Source organism: Neoarius graeffei, chromosome 28, assembly GCF_027579695.1.
Source record: "Neoarius graeffei isolate fNeoGra1 chromosome 28, fNeoGra1.pri, whole genome shotgun sequence".
In the NCBI taxonomy this organism is placed as follows: domain Eukaryota; kingdom Metazoa; phylum Chordata; class Actinopteri; order Siluriformes; family Ariidae; genus Neoarius; species Neoarius graeffei.
The window spans coordinates 5,030,105-5,052,317 of NC_083596.1; the positions used below are offsets into that span (position 1 = coordinate 5,030,105).

Consider the following 22,213-nt stretch of genomic DNA (forward strand, 5'->3'; position numbering starts at 1 on the left):
CTGTTGATTTTTTGGTGTCTGGCTAAGTATTGGCTGAGCTCAAGTCCCAGTAACAGTTCATCAGAGAACTGGCCATCAGAGTATAACAGAGAAACCATTTTTTATCCACTTTAGGTATTTATAACTGTCTCCACACTCACACTTCCAGATGAGACTGTATTTCTTCATATTCATTAATTATTCTGTTAAACCAGACGAACAATAATGAAACCTGAATTCTGTGGGGGAAAAAATGGAGTAGCTGCCATTCCCGGATTGCTCTCTGGCTGCTTGTGTTTATGGCTGACTCCCAGCATGCTCTCTGATAGCTTGTGTTGTGGCCATGTGCAGGTCCTCCTACAGTCTGGGCCAAGGCCTCTGGCTGCCTGTCAGCAAGAGCTTTGTGGTGCCACCAGTCGAGCTGTCAATCAACCCTGTCGCTAGCTGCAAGACCGATGTGCTTGTCACCGAAGACCCTGGGGACATCCGGTAAGTGCGTGAGCATATGTGTGTGTATTCAAGCTGATTGAGTATCTCAAGCACCTAAACCAGGATAGTTAATACTTAATGTTCTGTTTGAGTGAAAACAATCTGTTTCTCAATTATACCAAAATCTGGTTCATACTGTGCTGAAAATTTAGATAACAGAACCAATTTTCTGGGCGGCACGGTGGTACAGTGGTTAGCACTGTCGCCTCACAGCAAGAAGGTCCGGGTTCGAGCCCAGTTGCCGACAGAAGCCTTTCTGTGTGGAGTTTGCATGTTCTCCCCATGTCTGCGTGGGTTTCCTCCAAGTGCTCCGGTTTCCCCCACAGTCCAAAGACATGCAGCTTAGGATAACTGGTGGCTCTAAATTGAGCGTAGGTGTGAATGTGAGTGTGAATGGTTGTTTGTCTCTGTGTGTCAGCCCTGTGATGACCTGGCGACTTGTCCAGGGTGTACCCTGCCTCATGCCCATAGTCAGCTGGGATAGGCTCCAGCCCGCCCATGACCCTGCACAGGATACACTACCGTTCAAAAGTTTGGGGTCACCCAGACAATTTTGTGTTTTCCATGAAAAGTCACACTTTTATTTCCCACCATAAGTTGTAAAATGAATAGAAAATATAGTCGAGACATTTTTCTGGCCATTTTGAGCATTTAATCGACCCCACAAATGTGATGCTCCAGAAACTCAATCTGCTCAAAGGAAGGTCAGTTTTATAGCTTCTCTAAAGAGCTCAACTGTTTTCAGCTGTGCTAACATGATTGTACAAGGGTTTTCTAATCATCCATTAGCCTTCTGAGGCAATGAGCAAACACATTGTACCATTAGAACACTGGAGTGAGAGTTGCTGGAAATGGGCCTCTATACACCTATGGAGATATTGCACCAAAAACCAGACATTTGCAGCTAGAATAGTCATTTACCACATTAGCAATGGATAGAGTGGATTTCTGATTAGTTTAAAGTGATCTTCATTGAAAAGAACAGTACTTTTCTTTCAAAAATAAGGACATTTCAAAGTGACACCAAACTTTTGAACGGTAGTGTAAGTGGTTACGGATAATGGATGGATGGACCAATTTTCTGTTTGCCAAGACTTTAGATCAAGTCTGAATATCAGACATTAAGAAAAATGTCACTTCTTCTCAAGCAACTCATCAAACCTAAACGTTAAACGCGTCAATGAACCAAAATGTGTTTGGTGTCTGGACTTTGGTTCATCTCATGGACTTTGGTTTTTGAAACCTGTCTTCTATGTGAGATCCTCTACTACTGGTACATACAAAGCATTGGATCATTAAATTTCAACAGTGGCTTCAAGTGGATTTAGTAGTTTTCTAGGGCATGGTGGTGCAGCAGGTCCCATTGCCTCACAGTAGGCATATCAGACGCTCGCTGGCCGTGGTGTGAAAATTGTCCATGCAGACGCTCATCTGAGTTTCCAGATCTGTCATTGCTTAACTCCTGAATATTTTCTATCGTGGATACTATCATTAAAAAGCTTATCTCATAGGTTTATATTATCAATCTCGTCATACATGAGCTTATAGACAACTTGGTGCTACGCGCCTTGTTGGCTATCAGCTCATGTATGACTCCATTTCGTGGAATTACTGTTAATTATCATGAAAACCTATGATTTCCAACTGCTGCTGTTATCGAAGAATGCAAACGCCGTCTAACCAATCAGAATGGAGAATTCGACTTTATTTATTTATTTATTTATTTTAAAATACAGCATTGTGTCCTTTCCTTGCTGCAGTTCATCATGGGGGGGAAAAAAGAAACAAGCAAACACACCACACAGTCTTTTAAATAACTGACTGTTATTTTTTCTCTGCCAGTAAAAAGCGTTTAACCTACGCAGTTCCTGAAGGAGAATTGATCTCAGTGTCGCTGCCTCCCACCTATTCATTTCTGATGTTAAATGATGAGCTCCGTCGGTGCCGTTTACACCAGCATCCACCAGAAAGAGCAGCGATTTATTACTACGTTTGAAGTGAGCCGTGTTGCTAGAATGTTCTGAACCTTTACAATGTGGCATTAACAGTGATGCGGTTCGATCACAGCCCGCAAGTACCGAGACTTATCGGAGATATTAAATCACACACGGCACATAATCATAAAAAATAAAAAAAAAAGCTGGCAGATGATTCGCTGGTTTATTTTATATATCCATTTACTGGGTAGTAAATCTGAGCTTAAAAGCCTGTCAGCTGAGGAATTATATACTAAAGAGATGCGAGTCCATTATCTGAGGAAATTTAAGCTGTGGTAATACAGTCATGGCCAAAAGTACGTAATTCACTTGTTTAAGAGTTTGCTTAGAGATTAATAACTGCTCATTTATATATTTCATATGGTTGTGAAATTTATTTATTTATTTATTTATTTATATGGACATGAATGTGTTACTGGGAAATACACCACTAGTATTTTTCATACGAGCTCCATCCGGGACAGAACCAAAACCGTGACATAAATCTTTATACAGTGCTGAGCGTAAATGAGTGCACCCCCTTTGAAAAGTAACATTTTAAACAATATCTCGATGAACACAAACAATTTCCAAAATGTTGACAAGACAAAGTTTAATATAACATCTGTTTAACTTGAAAGTAAGGTTAACAATATAACTTAGATTACACGTTTTTCAGTTTTACTCAAATTAGGGTGGTGCAAAAATGAGTACACCCCACAACAAAAACTACTACATCTAGCACTTTGTATGGCCTCCATGATTTTTAATGACAGCACCAAGTCTTCTAGGCATGGAATGAACAAGTTGGCGACATTTTGCAACATCAATCTTTTTCCATTCTTCAACAACGACCTCTTTTAGTGACTGGATGCTGGATGGAGAGTGGTGCTCAACTTGTCTCTTCGGAATTCCCCATAGGTGTTCGATTGGGTTCAGGTCAGGAGACATACTTGGCCACTGAATCACTTTCACCCTGTTCTTCTTCAGAAATCCAACAGTGGCCTTAGATGTGTGTTTAGTCATGTTGGAAAAGTGCACAACGACCAAAGGCACGGAGTGATGGTAGCATCTTCTCTTTCAGTATAGAGCAATACGTCTGTGAATTCATGATGCCATCAATGAAATGCAGCTCCCCGACACCAGCAGCACTCATGCAGCCCCACATAAGGACACCGCCACCACCATGTTTCACTGTAGGCACCAGGCAGTTTTCTTTGGATTCCTCACCTTTGTGACACCATATAGTTTTGAAGCCATCAGTTCCAAAAACATTTATCTTGGTCTCATCACTCCAGAGTATAGAGTCCCAGTAGTTTTCATCTTTGTCAGTATGGGCCCTGGCGGCGGGCTTTTTTGTGCGTGGGCTTTAGGAGAGGCTTCTTTCGTGGACTGCATCCATGCATGCCATTCCTCTGCAGCGTACGCTGTATTGTGTCACAGGAAATAGTCACCCCAGTTTGGCTTTCTACTTCTTTAGATAACTGCAGTGAACTCGCATGCCGATTTTCTTCAACCCTTCTCATCAGAAGACGTTCCTGTCGAGGTGTTAACTTCCGTGGACGACCTGGACGTCTCTGTGAGATGGTTGCAGTTCCATCTTTCTTAAATTTTTGTACCACTTTTGCTACAGTATTCTGACTGATAAGTAAAGCTTTGCTGATCTTCTTGTAGCCTTCACCTTTGTGGTGTAAAGAAATTATTTTCTTTCTCAGGTCTTGTGTCATTCCTCTTCCATGTGGTGCCGTTGCTGACAGCATGAAATGGGAAGGGGTTTTCTTTAAGTAACACCCTTTTATAGTCAACTGTCTGCTGGACACCTGTGTAAGACTAATTAGACTCACCTGTGATTGTATTCTTGTTAAATTAGACATTTGTAGTCTACAATTTAGCTTTGCTCCAGAGACTTTCAGTGGGGTGTACTCATTTTTGCACCACCCTGATTTGAGTAAAACTGAAAAATGTGTAATCTAAGTTATATTATTAACCTTACTTTCCCGTTATAAATTAAACAGATGTTATATTAAATTTTGTCTTTTCAACATTGTGGAAATTGTTTGTGTTCATTGAGATATTGTTTAAAATGTTACTTTTCAAAGGGGGTGCACTCATTTACGCTCAGCACTGTATGTCGCTCGTGATGAACTGTTTTGATAAATTTGGGTACTTTTGTTTGTGAATGTGTTGATATAATAAAAAGAAAATGACACATTGGCTTGAAGATATGACAAATATAACATAAAATACATCGTGGATCTGAGTGAGATATTTAAATAATATTGGCTGGCTTTTTTCATGGTATATCAGATATATTCCATTCAGCTAGCATGATACTGAATGAGTCGAAGACGAGTAGCTGAATAGAATATATATGATAGATCGTGAAAAAAAAAATCCAGCCAACATTATTATTATTATACATACACATTCCTTTCAGGTGTTCATCTTTCTCTTTCAAAATTCTCTCAAAATCTTCCATATTTAACGAAGCAAACATGGCGGCCATTTTTGTTTACAAATTGTCCCGGTCACTCACTAGCACGGAAGTTTTACATCTCCGACGTGTGATGTCTTGTTGTCTTGACAACCGTGCAATATCATAAACCATATTCAACGCTCATTCTCCATTGGGGAGAGTGACATAATACATGTAGGATAAGCGCTATGCTAACAATATTGCATGCTAACTAACCAAATAAATGAAACCCGCTAGTAGGGAATAGAACACATGTTTTTAGTCCATCAAAAAAGTGTCCTGTGTGGATAATAAATATGTTATTTACCAGCTGGGAGGTCCGTATGGTGAAATACCGTGACCGAGGTCTTGAAAGTACTGAGTGAGGCCCTCTGGGCCAAGGTCAATATTCAAGGCCGAAGTCACGGTATTTCACCATACGGACCGACCTTAAGCTGGTAAATAATATATTTATTTTTTTCTTTACCAAATTCTAACAGAAAACAAGAGCGCCCGAAAGGGAAAACCGAGCCGAGCCGCCATTTTGAATCCTTATTCACGGCTGTAATGCAAATGGCTTCCTCCTCGGTATACAAGTGCACTTCCATGGCAGGAAAAAAACTACATTTTGCCACCTATGTAGTCCCCTATTTATACAAAATTGAGTCATTCAGGATTCAGCCATGTTTTTGCTCAGCGTTAGCAAGTTACAGGTTTTTAGCTTTTTCCTGAAATGTTTTCTTTTATTTCTTCTTCCTCAGGGTAGTAAAACTCGCTTTCACTGTGAACACTGTTGTTATCGCTATCCATGCTGTAAAATTAATGCTATTCTCCTGAGAAATGCTGGCAAAAATTTATAAGATTTTTGATAATCATAAATAAATCTTATAAAAATGATAAATGTTGGCAAAAAATGTTACTATGTTTGTTGTTGTTGTGAACGAGCGAGTCGCCAGAGGTCCGTAACCGGGGTCCGTAACTGGGGTTCGTACCGTAGGATACGGACCCGCTCGCCAGCCAATCAGAGCGCAGGATTTGGACCACGAACAAAATAATTCCTGATATTTCACGCTGATGACGTCACTCCCAGTGTTTTCTTGCTGACTCGATGCGTGTTGTCAAAATGGTGAACTGGTTCAGAATTAAAATTCTTTTGATTAACTTGCGTATTTTATTTTTTGTTGATGTGTCCATATACTATAAAGAACATTACACAGTGGTGTGAAGATCTGAAGCTTATCTTTTCAGGAAGTTCACTTTGCTCACTCGTGATGTATCTATTCACCACTCAAAGATCAACTTCATATTTTTGTGCAACCGTGTAATCTCCTCCACGTATATAATCACAGCGCTGCTCAATTCGCATTTCTGATTGGTCGGAAAGTTGTTAATATGGTGACGTTTTCTCTAAGGAGATGTTTATTTCACGTTTACAGAAGGAGTCTCCAGTGTCAGTCAGGACAGAGGAGTTTACAATTTGAAGTTTCTTGGTCACATGATAAGCTGCACTTTTTTTCCACAAAAGAGAGAAAAAAGAGCAGGTCGTGAGGGAACGACTGTTTATAGCTGCTATAACATAAGGGATAACAGGAACTAACTCATTTCAGTCATTCAACACCATGATCAACTATAAATGGATTTAATAATGATATGTGATTATTTAATTCATACAAAATTGATAAGATTGATGAAATTCTACGGCGCTCCAGAAGGGACATGGAGGAAAGAAAAAAAAAACATGGAGAAAAGCAACTTTTGTGAGAGCTTGCGACACTTTTTCCTTTAGGTGAATGCACTTCCGGGTCAGTTCGACTTCATGAGCACCATAATACTGGAGTGCACACAGCAGGGGGAGAAGTTCATAGAATTGTGAGACTGCTTTCAAATACAAAGACTTTAAATCTATTTTGTAGATGTGTTTTTGTGTGTGTTTTCACAATATATGAGCTGAATGCTAGTGCTAACGCTAGTGCTAATACGGTCAATAAGTGGGTGGAACAGCAGTGACTTCCGGATACACAGATGCCCATAAATGCTGAGAACTTGAATGCGAGCTTATTTTAATTTTAATGTAAGTTTCTGCCAGATCTTGCAAAAGTACGTCTTTTTTTTCTCCTTCATGTCCGTTTTGGGGCTCTGTAAAATTCTGTGGTGCAAAAGGGATAAAAATGTTCCATTGTAAAAAAAAAAAAATTTTTTTTTTCTTTTTTCTGGACAAGTTTGGAAAAAAAACATCTCGCGTGAAAGCAGCTATGGAAGATTGAGACTTTTGGATTGAAATATATGTCAGACATGGTTACTTTTCTTATTTTTATTGGAAATTTACAATCTGATTTGAATCAACTGGGGATGAAATCAAGAAACTGTGATTTATAAAGACATTAGATGTACAGTGAAAAACATTTATTGTTGAAATATTTTTTTTTCTAATTTCTTTTCAGGCTTTACTTTGCCTTTATGATTACAACCAATATCTTTTTTCTATCTTTTTTTCATTTTCTTCTTTTCTTCCTTCATTTGTAATTTGTAACAACATTTAATTCTTTCTATATAATAATTAACAGTTATTCCATGAAATTGAGTCGTACATGAGCTGATCGCCAACGAGGCGCGTAGCACCAAGTTGTTTATAATCCGTGTACGACGAGATTGAGTGGAATAACTGTTTTATTCTATTCACATTTACTGGATTTTGCAAAACAGATAATTTTTCATTTTTTGCAAATTTGATAAATAAAATCTTTATACAAAACGTCTGACAAAATCATTTCCACTTAGAATGTAAATAAACCGGCAAAATGACAGGAGTAATTTGTGGAAAATGTGATAATAATAATTCTTGAAAAAAAAATATGTTCTGACCATCAAATACTTTTCCATATTTTGTTGCTTTTTTTTTTTTTTTTTTGGGGGGGGGGGGGGGTGTCTTCTTCTTTCAGGTTTTTTGGCAGTTAGCAAACCAACTTAAAGGTGCATTACCGCCACCGACTGGGCTGGAGTGTGAATCAGGAGTTATTGGGGAGGGGGGGACTATATTCTTTTCGCTATTTCTGTTTCTTTTAAATACTTGATAACAATTTTTAGGGTTTTGTTATCAAGTAGAATTTTTATTTCAACCTCGGTTGGTTCAGCAACACGCTCTGCCATTTTGTTTTTCTTTACTCACAGTATATGAGCTGATATCCTAGTAGTAGAGTAGCCAATCAGAGCACACAATTGCTCATATCCAGTGAATGTGGATAGAATAAATTTAATTATCTTAATTTAAAAACATTTAATTATTTATATTCTTTCCAACATGTAATTCTATCTTAGCAAGTGACGTCATCCTGAATGGAAGGGAAATTTATCTATCTATGAGGTTATTATACAACAAATATAAGGCCATTAATTCTATTTCCAGACATATTTACTAATTTCATGCTTATACAGTATCCTTGTTTTACTGGCAGATCATTTTGATTAGCAATCAGTGAAATTACTTGCTAATAAACAAGATGATTTTAAATTAATTTGGAATATGGTTAGTAATCTTATATTTATTTGCAAACAAGCCAGTAAAGAAAAATATAAATTGTATTTGCTGATATTTGAGAGATTTGCATTATCATTAATTTACACGAAACGTTTTACACCGTGCCTTTTTCCCAATCAAAACCAAAACAGGATGCAAATTTTGCGCTCAGTTCTCTGAGCAATTCATAAAGAAACGCATTATCGAAACCAATTTAAATCAAAAGACAAATAACACCGACCTGAGAAGGTGTAGATTTTAGTGATGATTCGTGTTTGAGTGTATAATGTGTACCGATGTTTAATCCCAGAGAAGTCAGGCTTCTATTTATGGGATGCTGTTCATCATGAACACAAATGCTCAGAAGAACGGTGTAATTAGATTTTTTTTTCTCCTCCTGCGAATATTTATCTCTGTGTTTCACGTTTTACTGCCTGTTCTCCATTCTTTAATACGGTAGAATTAACACTAATGTTATTTATCAGAAGTAAAATTGTTGTGGCTGAAGCGCACTCAAACCCCACCGCATATCTGCTCTTAGTCCTCAGAACGCTGACATCGCAGATGATTTATTTGGTGTAATTTGTGTTTAACATCATTGTAGGAATAAAATAACTAATGTGAGAACATTAATGATGGAAAGCCACGTTTGAATAGTGGTTTCAGAGGAATACATTAAATTAGTTTAATGTGTTCGGGTAATAATTAATGCTGCACAACATGACGAATGTCTGTCAGATCACAGTGCTCAATAAATGAAGACTTTTAATCTTCATAATAATATGCATGAGGAACAGGAAGAGGCTGTTGATTTAACACACACACACACACACACACACACACACACACACACACACACACACACTGTGTAATAATATTACACACCTGCATATACACAGATGTGTGTATAGGTAGGTATGTAATATTACAGAAAGAATGAATAAATGACAGGATGGATGGATGGATGGATGGATGGATGGATGGACATGTATCAGTGTATGATAGATATAATATGTCTATATGAGATGGATGGATGGACATAAATTTATACTGGATGGATGGATGGATGGATGGTGTAAATTTATACTGGATGGATGGATGGATGGATGGATGGATGGATGGATGGATGGATGGTGTAAATTTATACTGGAGGGATGGAGGGTGTAAATTTATACTGGAGGGATGGATGGAGGTGGCAAAAATGTATTTTAAATGGATGAATGAATGGATGGATGGATGGATGGATGGATGGATGGATGGATGGACACCAATACATTACAGATGGATGGATGGACAGATGGATGGGCATAAATTTATACTGGATGGATGAATGGATGGATGGGTGTAAATTTATACTGGAGGGATGGGTGGAGGTGGCAAAAATGTATATTGGATGGATGGATGGATGGATGGATGGATGGATGGATGGATGGATGGATGGATGTACACCAATACATTAGGGATGGATGGATCGATGGCCATAAATTTATACTAGATGGATGGATGGAGGTGGCATAAATTGAATGGATGGATGATTTATAAATTAGATGGATGGATGGATAGATGAATGTGGCATAAATGTATATTGGATGGATGGATGGATGGATGGATGGATGGATGGATGGATGGATGGATGGACACCAATACATTAGGGATGGATGGATCGATGGGCATAAATTTATACTAGATGGATGGATGGAGGTGGCACAAATTGAATGGATGGATGATTATAAATTAGATGGATGGATGGATAGATGAATGTGGCATAAATGTATATTGGATGGATGGATGGATGGATGGATGGATATTAAATGCATGGATGGATGTTAGATAGATGGATGGTATAAATTAGATGGATGGGTGGGTGTATGGATGGATGGATGTGGCATAAATGTATATTGGATGGATGGATGGATGGATGTTAGATAGATGGATGGTATAAATTAGATGGATGGGTGGGTGTATGGATGGATGGATGTGGCATAAATGTATATTAGATGGATGGATGGATGGATGGATGGATGGATGGATATAAATTTAGGATGGATGGATTGATGGGCATAAATTTATGATGGATAGCTGGATGGATGGATGGATGGATGGATGGATGGATAGTATAAATTAGATGAATGGATAGCTGGATGGATGGTATAAATTAGCTGGATGGTATAAACTGGATGGATGGATGGATGGATGGATGGATGGATGGATGGATGGATGGTATAAATTAGATGGATGGGTGGGTGTATGGATAGATGGATGTGGCATAAATGTATATTAAATGTATGGATGTATGGGCATAAATTTATGATGGATGGCTGGATAGATTATTATAAATTAGATGAATGATGGATAAATGGATGTGGCATAAATGTATGTTAGATGGATGGATGAATAGTATATATTAGCTGGACGGTATAAATTAGATGGATGGGTGGGTGGATGGATGGATGGATGGATGGGTTTAATTGCATATTAATGGATAGGATGCATAGTGAAAAAACAAAAACTGTTGCTATGATCTGATCCAATAAGGGTAAAGGCATCGTTGTTTAGTCTTTAATTTGTGCCCATGTGACTAATGAGACCCTGCAAATTGAATCTTTCTCAGATGATGATTCTCCTCAGTTCGGGGAAAAATCCACATGTTAAAGGCTGAACACTGAGGTGTTCATTAAACCATTTGTGTTTCTCCACCTGCTGAACTCTGTCCATTCCTACTCTGTTTAATTGCACTCTGAAAAACCAATTAAACAGGCAGGAAGCCCTGGCATTTAAAAGACAGAAGTTAATCGATTGGGCTGTTCACAGAAACGGCTACAGAACAATGTAAAATTAAATTCAACTTCGATGGCATGAAGGTATCAACTAAATCTTAAATGAAGTCTCGTTTTTTAAATAGATTTGTTTTGTTTGATATTTTGTGTATAAATAAGAATTATGAGATCTTTATCAACTGCTTCTTGTTAGCGCTCATAACTCTTGTTTGCCAAGAACTGCTAATCTCTGCACGTTAAAAGAAATCACATCTTACACTCAGTTGATGTATTTGAAGAGAATGCAGTTCAGGTACAGCGTTTTTAGCAGCTCCGATGTGTCCTGGGTGAAATGTCAGATCTGTGTGAAGGTTGGTTGTCTGTATTCGTTCTGGATCTCTGTGAAGTACGGCGGTCTGATCCATACTCCCAGATGGAGAAGCTCCACACATGCAGGTAATGTTTTAACCTTGTGCTAGTGTTATGACTAGTTCTATTTAAACCTGCTGGAAATAAGGACACGAATTTCACCTGCAGGCTCATGGAATTTTGTGTTTTTCTTGTTTGGTGTTGAACAAAGTTAAAAATCAGCCTGCGTTTTCTATCCATCAATATTTTAAGGCTGAAATTAAATGCTTGTCTTTAAGGGAGGTGGTTTAGACATGACTGCAAAACCTGCTGCAAAACTTTGAAGGTCTGATGATATTTTAATAATCACCAGAAAGGGTCGACAAGAAATTCAACTGAAGCACCTGTGTAGTGCAACTCAAGATGGAGAACTTTCCAGTATAAATATTGAAGTTATTTTTAAATTATATTGCCATCTCTGAATACAAAGCAGCACGGTGGTGTAGTGGTTAGCACTGTCGCCTCACAGCAAGAAGGTTCTGGGTTCGAGTCCAGTGGCCGGCGAGGACCTTTCTGTGTGGAGTTTGCATGTTTTCCCAGTGTCTGTGTGGGTTTCCTCCGCGTGCTCCGGTTTCCCCCACAGTCCAAAAACATGCAGCTTAGGATAATTGGTGGCTGTAAATTGACTGTAGGTGTGAATGGTTGTTTGTCTCAGTGACTACGTTTACATGCACATCCAAATCGAGCTGCTGTCGGTAATCGAGCTGAAGGTCCCAGCAGGGTGCCAGAGAAATCCAATCCTACATGCACACAACTGAAATCGGGCTATTGTGTGAGGCGCATTGTGCACCCGAGCCACAGGTGGCGCTACACGCCCCATCGTGTTGGTACACTTCCGGTTGTCATCATGAAGAAGAGCTATTCAAGAGTGTAAACAAAGTTATCAGTTCCGTGTTCTCCATTGCGCGTTTTTCTCCCGTCCATGAATTTTAATATATTCAACTCCTTAAGCTGAATGAGCATGAACTCTGTCTCCTCATTGCTCCAGAAGTGCACGTTTCTGCTTGCCTGTGGCAGTGGAGGCGTGGTCAAGCGCTGGTCTGTGACAGGAGGGCGGAGCCAGGGAAGGTGAGTGGCAGAATCACTTCACCTGACGGTAATTAACCTGTGTTTGTGTGTCTTCCCAGTAACCGCGCCCTATTTAAGGAGGCAGAGGGAGAGCAGAGGGGAAAGCTCATCCCGGGACTAGAACACAGCGCGCGCGTGTGTGTTTTTCTCTCAAGAATAAAAGTAGGCTGTTAAACTGAAAAGTCTGACAATAAAAAGCCTATTAGTACCAGAAGCTTTGTCCTGCCGTCCTCTGTGCTCCACCCACACTTCAGAGAGCTCTACATCGCCATTTTCTCTTCTCCGTTTGTTCCTCCTGACCTCTTCTGCTGCTCGCTACTACTGTTGTCATGCCGACCGAGGCTGTTGTGTTTCCCGCTTGTGGTCTCGTCACTTCCGGAAGTAGCTCGACAACTAGCTCGATAGGGTATACATGCACAAAATAGCTCGGCAGAAATCGCATAAACTAGGTCGTGTAGCTCGATTCCGAGAAATCAAGTTCGGTTCAATTTCAGCCGAATTAAGGTGTATACATGGCATTTTGAACTTCGATTTCAGTCGAGCAACGGCAGAAATTCGATTCTCTCTATGTGCATGTAAACGTAGTGTGTGTGTCAGCTCTGCGATGATCTGGCGACTTGTCCAGGGTGAACCCCGCCTCTCACCCATAGTCAGCTGGGATAGGCTCCGGCTTGCCTGCGACCCTGTACAGGATAAGCGGCTACAGATAATGGATGGATGGATGGATGGATGGATGGATGGATGGATGGATGGATGGATGGACGGACAGACATCAGTGTATTCTGGGTGGATGGATAGATGGAAAGACATACATCAGTGTAGCATGGATGGATGGACAAACATTATGTATTAGATGAATGGATGAAAGGACACGCATTAGTGATTATTGAACAGACCAATGGATGGACAAACATCAGTGTATATTGGATGGATGGACAGTCATCATATATATATGATGAATAGATGAATGGACAGACATCAGTGTATTCTGGGTGGATGGATAAATGGAAAGACAAATATCAGTATATATTGAATAGAAGAATGGATGGATGGATGGATGGATGGATGGATGGATGGATGGATGGATGGATGGATGGACAAACATCATTACATTGGATGGATGGACAGATGGACAGTCATCATCATATATATGATGAATAGATGAATGGACAGACAGTGTATTCTGGGTGGATGGGTAGATGGAAAGACATATCAGTGTATAATGGATGGATGGATGGATGAATGAACAAAAATCATTGTATAATAGATGGATGGGTGGATGGATGAACAGACACACATTAGTGATTATTGAACAGATCAATGGATGGACAAACATCAGTGTATGATGTATGGATGGACAGTCATCACCATATATATAATGAATAGAAGAATGGACAGACATCAGTGGATGGATAGATGGAAAGACAAATCAGTGTATATTGGATGGATGGATGGATGGATGGATGGATGGATGGATGGATGGATGGATGGATAGTCATCATATATATGATGAATAGATGAATGGACAGTGTATTCTGGGTGGATGGGTAGATGGAAAGACAAATATCGGTGTATATTGGATGGATGGACGGATGGCTGGATGGACAAACATCACTGTATAATACATGGATGAACGGACACACATTAGTGATTATTGAACAGACCAATGGATGGACAAACAGTGCATGATGGATTGATGGATGGATGGATGGATGGATGGATGGATGTACAAACCACCATATATCTCATCTAATCTCATTATCTCTAGCCGCTTTATCCTGTTCTACAGGGTCGCAGGCAAGCTGGAGCCTATCCCAGCTGACTACGGGTGAAAGGCGGGGTACACCCTGGACAAGTCGCCAGGTCATCACAGGGCTGACACATAGACACAGACAACCATTCACACTCACATTCACACCTACGCTCAATTTAGAGTCACCAGTTAACCTAACCTGCATGTCTTTGGACTGTGGGGGAAACCGGAGCACCCGGAGGAAACCCACGCGGACACGGGGAGAACATGCAAACTCCGCACAGAAAGGCCCTCGCCGGCCATGGGGCTCGAACCCGGACCTTCTTGCTGTGAGGCGACAGTGCTAACCACTACACCACCGTGCCGCCCCATCCATATATATATATATATATATATATATATATATATAAAACAAATAGAAGAATGGATAGACATCAATGTATTATGGGTGGATGGATAGATGGAAAGACAAACATCAGTATATACTGGATGGGTGGGTGGATGGATGGATGGACAAATATTAGTGTATGAAGGATGGATTGATGGAATGATGTCAGTGTATATTGAATGGATGGACGATAGATGGATGGACAGAAGAGTATATATAGTAACTGGATCTATGCATGGATGGATGGATGGATACATGCAATATAATTATTCTATGATGTGCAGTTTGTCTCTTTCATTAAACCTCTGCTACGTTCACTGCTGCTGTAATTGTGTGATGCTGATTTCATACCTGTACATCAATCAGTCTCCCTGGTATAAAATTACCTTTCTTCATTTTCACTCTGTGCCTTGATTTCAGTGTTTGGTGTCTCAGGGAGACTCACACAGTCCGAGTTCATGTGTGTTCAGATGTGTTCATGTTATACAGGTTATTACTTCTGTGGTTAGTACACCACATTGGGAGAGTGAACTAGCCAATGCTGAGCTAAACTGAACCTCGACAAACCTCTCCATCTGAAATCACCCCAGTCCAATCAATGGCGCCCCGGGCGTCTCCAACTGTGTTCAAAGCTCACTGTTCTGTCAATACGGTGGTGCCAATAAGTTCTGGGAGAGCGTGACAGCCCTGCTGGTTTGATGAATCATCCAATCAACCTGCCTGGGCTGCTCGACGTCACAAAAATCCATATGGCAAACCTTTCTATCATCTGTATTTAATACGGAACTGCCTCCTACCACGTCAGGCATTTCCCATGGGTAACGAGTAATGTTTTGGCTTCGGTCTCATTCGTCATTAATGTTAGATATCTCAATTAAAGGCTGCAGGGCACGGCAAAGCCCAGCCACAGCGAGAATGCATGATGAAGCTCGGCCTGTTCGTGAAGCGAACCCGTGGTTACATTCATCAACTTCACAGCAACCCCAACCAATTATAAGTTTGGTAATCATGCTGAAGCTTGACGTTGCCTTCCAAATGAGGTGATTTATCTTTCCTAGAAGCAGGAAGAAAAAGCAAATGTATGTAAGATGGGAGATTAATAATAGCAGATTAATGTCACTTCCTACATTCGACTTTATTCTGCATGGCTGCTTTGTGCCAGTACAGGACTTTGCATGGGCACTAATTACTGAGTGGTAATGCAGATTAGCGCTGGGAGACTGTGGCTTGATAAGATGGCATTTGGGTGCACAGAGGGTTTGCTGCCTCATTTTGGATTTATAATTCAACTCTGATAAAGGACTGTCTGAGTGAGATAATGGATCACAAAAGCTATTAGTCTCTGTCATCTTTCCATAAGCCCAAGGGTAAACTTCAAACTTGTTGATGGCAATGTTTAAAATTGTGCATGTGTACAGTATGTGGAGCCATAGGAATAGTTGGAAGCTTATATTCCTGTAGGATATCCATCCATCCATCCATCCATTATCCATAACCACTGATCCTGTGCAGGGTCATGGGCGAGCTGGAGCCTATCCCAGCTGACTATGGGCGAGAGGCGGGGTACACCCTGGACAAGTCGCCAGGTCATCACAGGGCTGACACATAGACACAGACAACAGCGGTCTCAAAAGTAGCCGGTCACCGGCGGCAAATCGCTGGCTATGGCTTGTTATGCCGCCGGCTATTGTCAGTCGAGTCACAAAATTTAATATTAAATATTTCTGACAGCAAAAAAAGTTGTGAACGTAAATTACATCCACTATGTCATGTATGTCCGTTGCCGCGTCAACTGTGTTTACATCCTCGACACGAGTGCAGCCATTACTGCCGCCTGTGTTGCCAGATTGTGTTACATCCTCGACACGAGTGCAGCCATTACTGCCGCCTGTGTTGCCAGATTGTGTTTACATCCTCGACATGAGTGCAGCCATTACTGCCACATGTGTTGCCAGATTGTGTTTACATCCTCGACATGAGTGCAGCCATTACTAAGAAATTAATGGATGCCAACGTTTTTGCCAAAATGGTATTTTATTTTCCATTGTTTAGGCAGCTTCAGCATCATACTGTGAGATTCTGTTCAAATTGTTTTTTTCTTCTATGAAGACTGAGCCATTTATTTTATTAGTTTATAATTATTGTTTAATTTAGTCTTCAGGAGAGACTGCCTGCACACAGCACTAGTATTAATAGTTTTTTTTTTCTTACATGAAAGCTGAGGCATTTATATTCTATTTTAAGGTAACTTCATGTTGTGCTGTGAGGTTCTATGCACTTTAACTGTTGAACCAACAGGTGCATTTGGATAAGTAAAGCCTATTTTTCTGCATTTTTGTAGTCCTGATAATCTTTTATATTGGTAAAGTTGTTTATAGGACCATTTCTCAGTGTCTGTTTTTTTAATCAATAGTTTTTCAGTAATAACTTAATATTTAACATATCACTCAATTTTAAACAACCCTCGCGCCTCCCCCATGGCTTGCCCCCATAGTCTCCAAAATTTCTGTGGGAAACACTGGCGTGCGTAACAACGCTAATCAAGCTTAAGCTAGACGACCCGCCTCAAATACCCGTCCCGGGTAAATGTTATCCCAATTTTAGATGGCCTGTTCCAAACCATCCCGCCCCATGAAAAATTCGTACTTGCATATCTCTATCTATCTATCTATCTATCTATCTATCTATCTATCTATCTATCTATCTATCTATCCCTGCACACTTTGCATGCATTATCTCTGCCGCTGGCAGACATTTTACCATTTTGCACCCTGCTGTAAATTATTTGTACCCTGCTATTCTCCCAAACTTTGAAGCCCCTGAGACAACCATTCACACTCTCATTCACACCTACGGTCAATTTAGAGTCACCAGTTAACCTAACCTGCATGTCTTTGGACTGTGGGGGAAACCGGAGCACCCGGAGGAAACCCACGCGGACACGGGGAGAACATGCAAACTCCACACAGAAAGGCCCCTGTCAGCCACTGGGCTCGAACCTAGAACCTTCTTGCTGTGAGGCAACAGTGCTAACCACTACACCACCATGCCGCCCCATTATTCTTATTCTTCTTCCAATTATTTTTCTTTTTCTTCAAAACTTTCCCATTTTTGAGGTGGTTCCCACAGGCAAAAACTCATGAAATTTGGTACACTCATCAGTTGTGGCTACTGCTACTCAGAGATAAAGGCTTGGCCCTGGGTGTGTCCGGGGGACTCCATAGCACCCCCACATGTCATTGAGACTTTTGCCTGGTATATAGTTTCACCTACCCATGTCAAATTCGGTAGGTGTGTCGGGGGCCGCAAGATGAACAAAATTGTAATGTACATTGTATTAGCCATACTCAACAGGAAGTGAGTTATTTTTGGTTTTGTGCATTTTGACACGTGTTACATTTGGACGTTCTCCTCCTCGGCAATTTGTTGGATTCATACCAGATTTGGTATCCCGGAGGTGCTCGGGTCCATCATCGCTGCTTGCAGCTATATCAGATTTCTATTTTATGACTTCTACATCATCGAGTCAAAACATTACAAAAATATTTTAGAGTTCCAAACTTTTTTTTTTTCCAGCACAAGATTAAATGTTACAGAAAAAAAAGTTTGTATCTGAGCAGCATATTCCATAAGAGAGCACTTTTCAGATTAAAAAAGAAAACATAATGAAGGCTGCTGGGTTTTGGTGTAAAATGAAGAAGTGAGTGTGACAGTCAAAGTGTCCAGAAGAACTGGGGCTGGTTCTGGAAGATGCTCAGGAAAACCTACAGATCATTTCCGCATAAAACTGCACTCACTGGACCTCAGACTACTATTTTTTATTTTTTATTTTTTTTAGCAAAGCGTTGTCTCACAGCAAATATTGACTTTCATTTATTATGGCTTAGTGATTACTGTTTATAGTATTTTTTAAAGATTGAAGCATTTAATTTCATTATTTTTTAAGCCATTTTTGCTTGATAGCATTTCTTTACATGTGCCTCAGACTTTTGTATCGTACTGTATGTCAGAACACACCCACCCACCCAATATGTTGTCTAGTTTATGCGTATTCGTCTTTTTTAGTACAAACATCTGCGGTTCGCATTGCCATGCACAGCATACCTGCATCTCCGTTTCTCCCTGATGTTTTCTCGCCAAGTTCCTGAGTCATTTGTCAGTGTTTCGTTTTGCCTGGCGAACTCAGGCTGAGACCCAAAAAGCTTTGCGTTACTGTAGCAGGTGCCCACAGAATGAGGAAAAGGTCACAGGGGAGGAGAACAGAGTGGAATTTATGGTGTTGTGTAGGTTTGCGAGGGCATCAGGGAGTTGCTGCTTTATGTGAGGTGCCTCGGGTGTGAAATGGGACTGGGGAATGTTGGACATGACAGGTGGAGAGGTAGACGTATGAGTAATACTGCCTTTATTCACTTTATGGCAAAGGGAGCTGGGAGTTGATGGGGATCTTAGGGAAGACTCACATATTTTTAGCGATGGGTGTGTGTTGGTCCACAGCAAGGTACATACCTATTTGGCAAAAATGCGTACCGATTATATATCAACAACATCGTATGCACATAGTATTACAGGATCTTCAGGGCCTGATGGATGGAGATGTTTGTAGCTGGTTTCAGGCACAATTACACCTGAAAGACCTTGCATTTGATGTACAAACCTGGTTCACAAGCTTAAACATGCAATTTGCGAGGCACAACATGTGCTTTTTCATGCATTTGCATTTGAGGGATTACATATACTGATGCTGAACTTTGAGAAAGCAGCAGCAGCAGCAGTGGCAGCAGCCAGTGTGCTTAATTTTGTCTCTGAAAACCAGGTGTAATTTCACAACCCACTGCTCAGAGCACAATAACCAGTGCTGGCTAAAATGGCAGCAGAGGTTTTTCTATATTGCTTGTCAAGCAGGATGCTTTCGGAGCTCAAATCTAGCAATCATGATCATAGTACACACGTACGTCACAAACGCAAACACTCAACCTGTTAAACAGTTTTTTTAAGACATTTCCGAATCCGGTTTATCGTGTGTTCATGACCCATCTGATTTATATTTAATGACGCGCACAAAATTCCATAAAAGGCAAAGCTCACAGAGAGCTCAAAATGACACACTTATCAAAAAGAAGTATACTTCAAGTTCATTTTGTTAAGTATACTTAAGTAAAGTTAAAGTATATTTCTTTAAGTATACTTTTGTGTACCAAGTACTAGTGCATCTCAAAAAATTCGAATATTGTGAAAAAGTTTAATATTTTCCATCAGTTATTTAAGAAAGTGAAAATGTTATATATTATAGACTCATTACACATAAATTAAAATGTTTCAAGCATTTTTCTGTTTTAATTTTAATCAGTATGGCATACAGTACAAAAACATTTTTAAAAAAAAACATCTCAAAATATTAGAATATTTCATTTCGAGTTTGAGTAAAACAGTATGAACACAGTGTATCTCTCGGTCTAGTTCAGTACACACAACCACAATCATGGGGAAGACTGCTGACTTGACTGTTGTCCAGAAGATGATCACTGATGCCCTCCACAAGGAGGGTAAGCCACAAAAGGTCATTGCTGAAAAGGGTGGCTGGAAAAGGTGCACAAGCAACAGGGATGGCCGCAGTCTTGAGAGGATTGTCAAGAAAAGTTGATTCAAGAACTTGGGAGAGCTTCACAAGGAGTGGACTGAGGCTGGTGTCAGTGTATCAAGACCCGTCACGAACAGACATCTTCAAGAAAGGGGATACAACTTTCGCATTCCTAATATCAAGCCACTCCTGAGCCAGAGACAATGTCAGAAGTGTCTTATCTGGGCTAAGGAGAGAAAGAAATGGACTGTTACTCAGTGGTCCAAAGTCCTCTCTTCGGATGAAAGTACATTTTGCATTTAATTTGGAAATCACGGTTCTAGAGTCTGGAGGAAGAGTTGAGAGGCACAGAATCCAAGGTGTTTGAGCCCAGTGTGAAGTTTCCACAGTCTGTGATGATTTGGGGTGCCATGTCATCTGCTGGTGTTGGTCCACTGTATTTTATCAAGTCCAAAGTCAACACAGCATCTACCAGGAGATTTTAGATTTTAGAGCACTTCATGCTTCCATCTGCTGACGAGCTTTTTGGAGATGCTGATTTCCTTTTCCAGCAGGACTTAGCACCTACCCACAGTGCCAAAACTACTACCAAATGGTTTGCTGACCATGATATTACTGTGTTTGATTGGCCAGCCAACTTGCCTGACCTGAACCCCATAGAAAATCTATGGGGTATTGTCAAGAGGAAGATGAGAAACACCCGACCCAAAAATACAGATACGCTGAAGGCCACTATCAAAGCAACCTGGGCTTCAATAACACCTCAGCAGTGCCACAGACTGATCACCTCCATGCCACACCGCATTGATACAGTAATTCATGGTAAAGGAGCCCAAACCAAGTATTGAGTGTATAAATGAATATACTTTTCAGAAGTTGGAAATTTCTGTATTGTAAATCCTTTTTTGATTGATCTTAGGGAATATTATAATAATTTGAGATACTGGATTTCTGATTTTCATGAGCTATAAGCCATAATCATCAAAATTAAAACAAAAAAGGCTTTAAATATTTCACTTTACATGTAATGAATATAGAATATATGAAAGTTTACCTTTTTGAATTAAATTATGAAAAAAAAGGAACTTTTTCATGGTATTCTAATTTTTTGAGATGCACTAGTATAGTGATATCAATGTACTTACAGTATACTTGTAAGTAAACTGATCTAATACTTCTTGGGACTAAATTGGCCCACTTTTAGTTTATAAAAAGTATACTTTATATCTAAGAGAAGTAAACTTTGAGTATACAACTAGTATTTTTTTATTTTATACTGCAAGTATACCACAAGTAAACTTATATGAGTGATTCCACGCTTATGGGTACTGAAATGGGGACATGAACTTATTTACCTAAAACCATTTCTTTTTTTACCATCAGGTCACAAAACATGTAATCTTTAATGAATGATATGTTAAAAGATAACTTTAATTTTCTGAGATGTAATAAAAACATATTTATATGCCAAAGTCAAGCCTATGAGTTCCAAAATGATGTCTGTTACATTACTTCTGTTACGATTGTCCATCTCGCGTCTGTTACAAATTAATTACAATCTAGCTATATACCATGTTAATCTTATTGAAAGAATGTGTATGTTTATTCTACTACACATGTTTATTAATTATATTTGCTAAAACATCACCTTCCTATGTTTCAAAAAGTAATTCTACATTGTTAAAATTGAGAATATATATGTCCACAACACTTCTGTTACGTTCTGACTTTGGCATATAAATATGTTTTTATTACATCTCAGAAAATTAAAGTTATCTTTTAACATATCATTCATTAAAGATTACATGTTTTGTGACCTGATGGTAAAAAAAGAAATGGTTTTAGGTGA

The 22,213-nt window shown here is 39.7% G+C and overlaps 1 protein-coding gene across 1 annotated transcript in view; it reads left to right on the top strand.

The window, feature by feature from the left end:
• LOC132875498 (astrotactin-2-like) overlaps nucleotides 1-22,213 on the top strand; it is a 908,673-nt gene that overhangs the window by 502,388 nt on the left and 384,072 nt on the right. Inside the window, exon 10 of the mRNA XM_060912306.1 lies at nucleotides 331-468. Coding sequence (XP_060768289.1) covers nucleotides 331-468 — 138 coding nt within the window. The remainder of the gene's footprint in view (nucleotides 1-330; nucleotides 469-22,213) is intronic.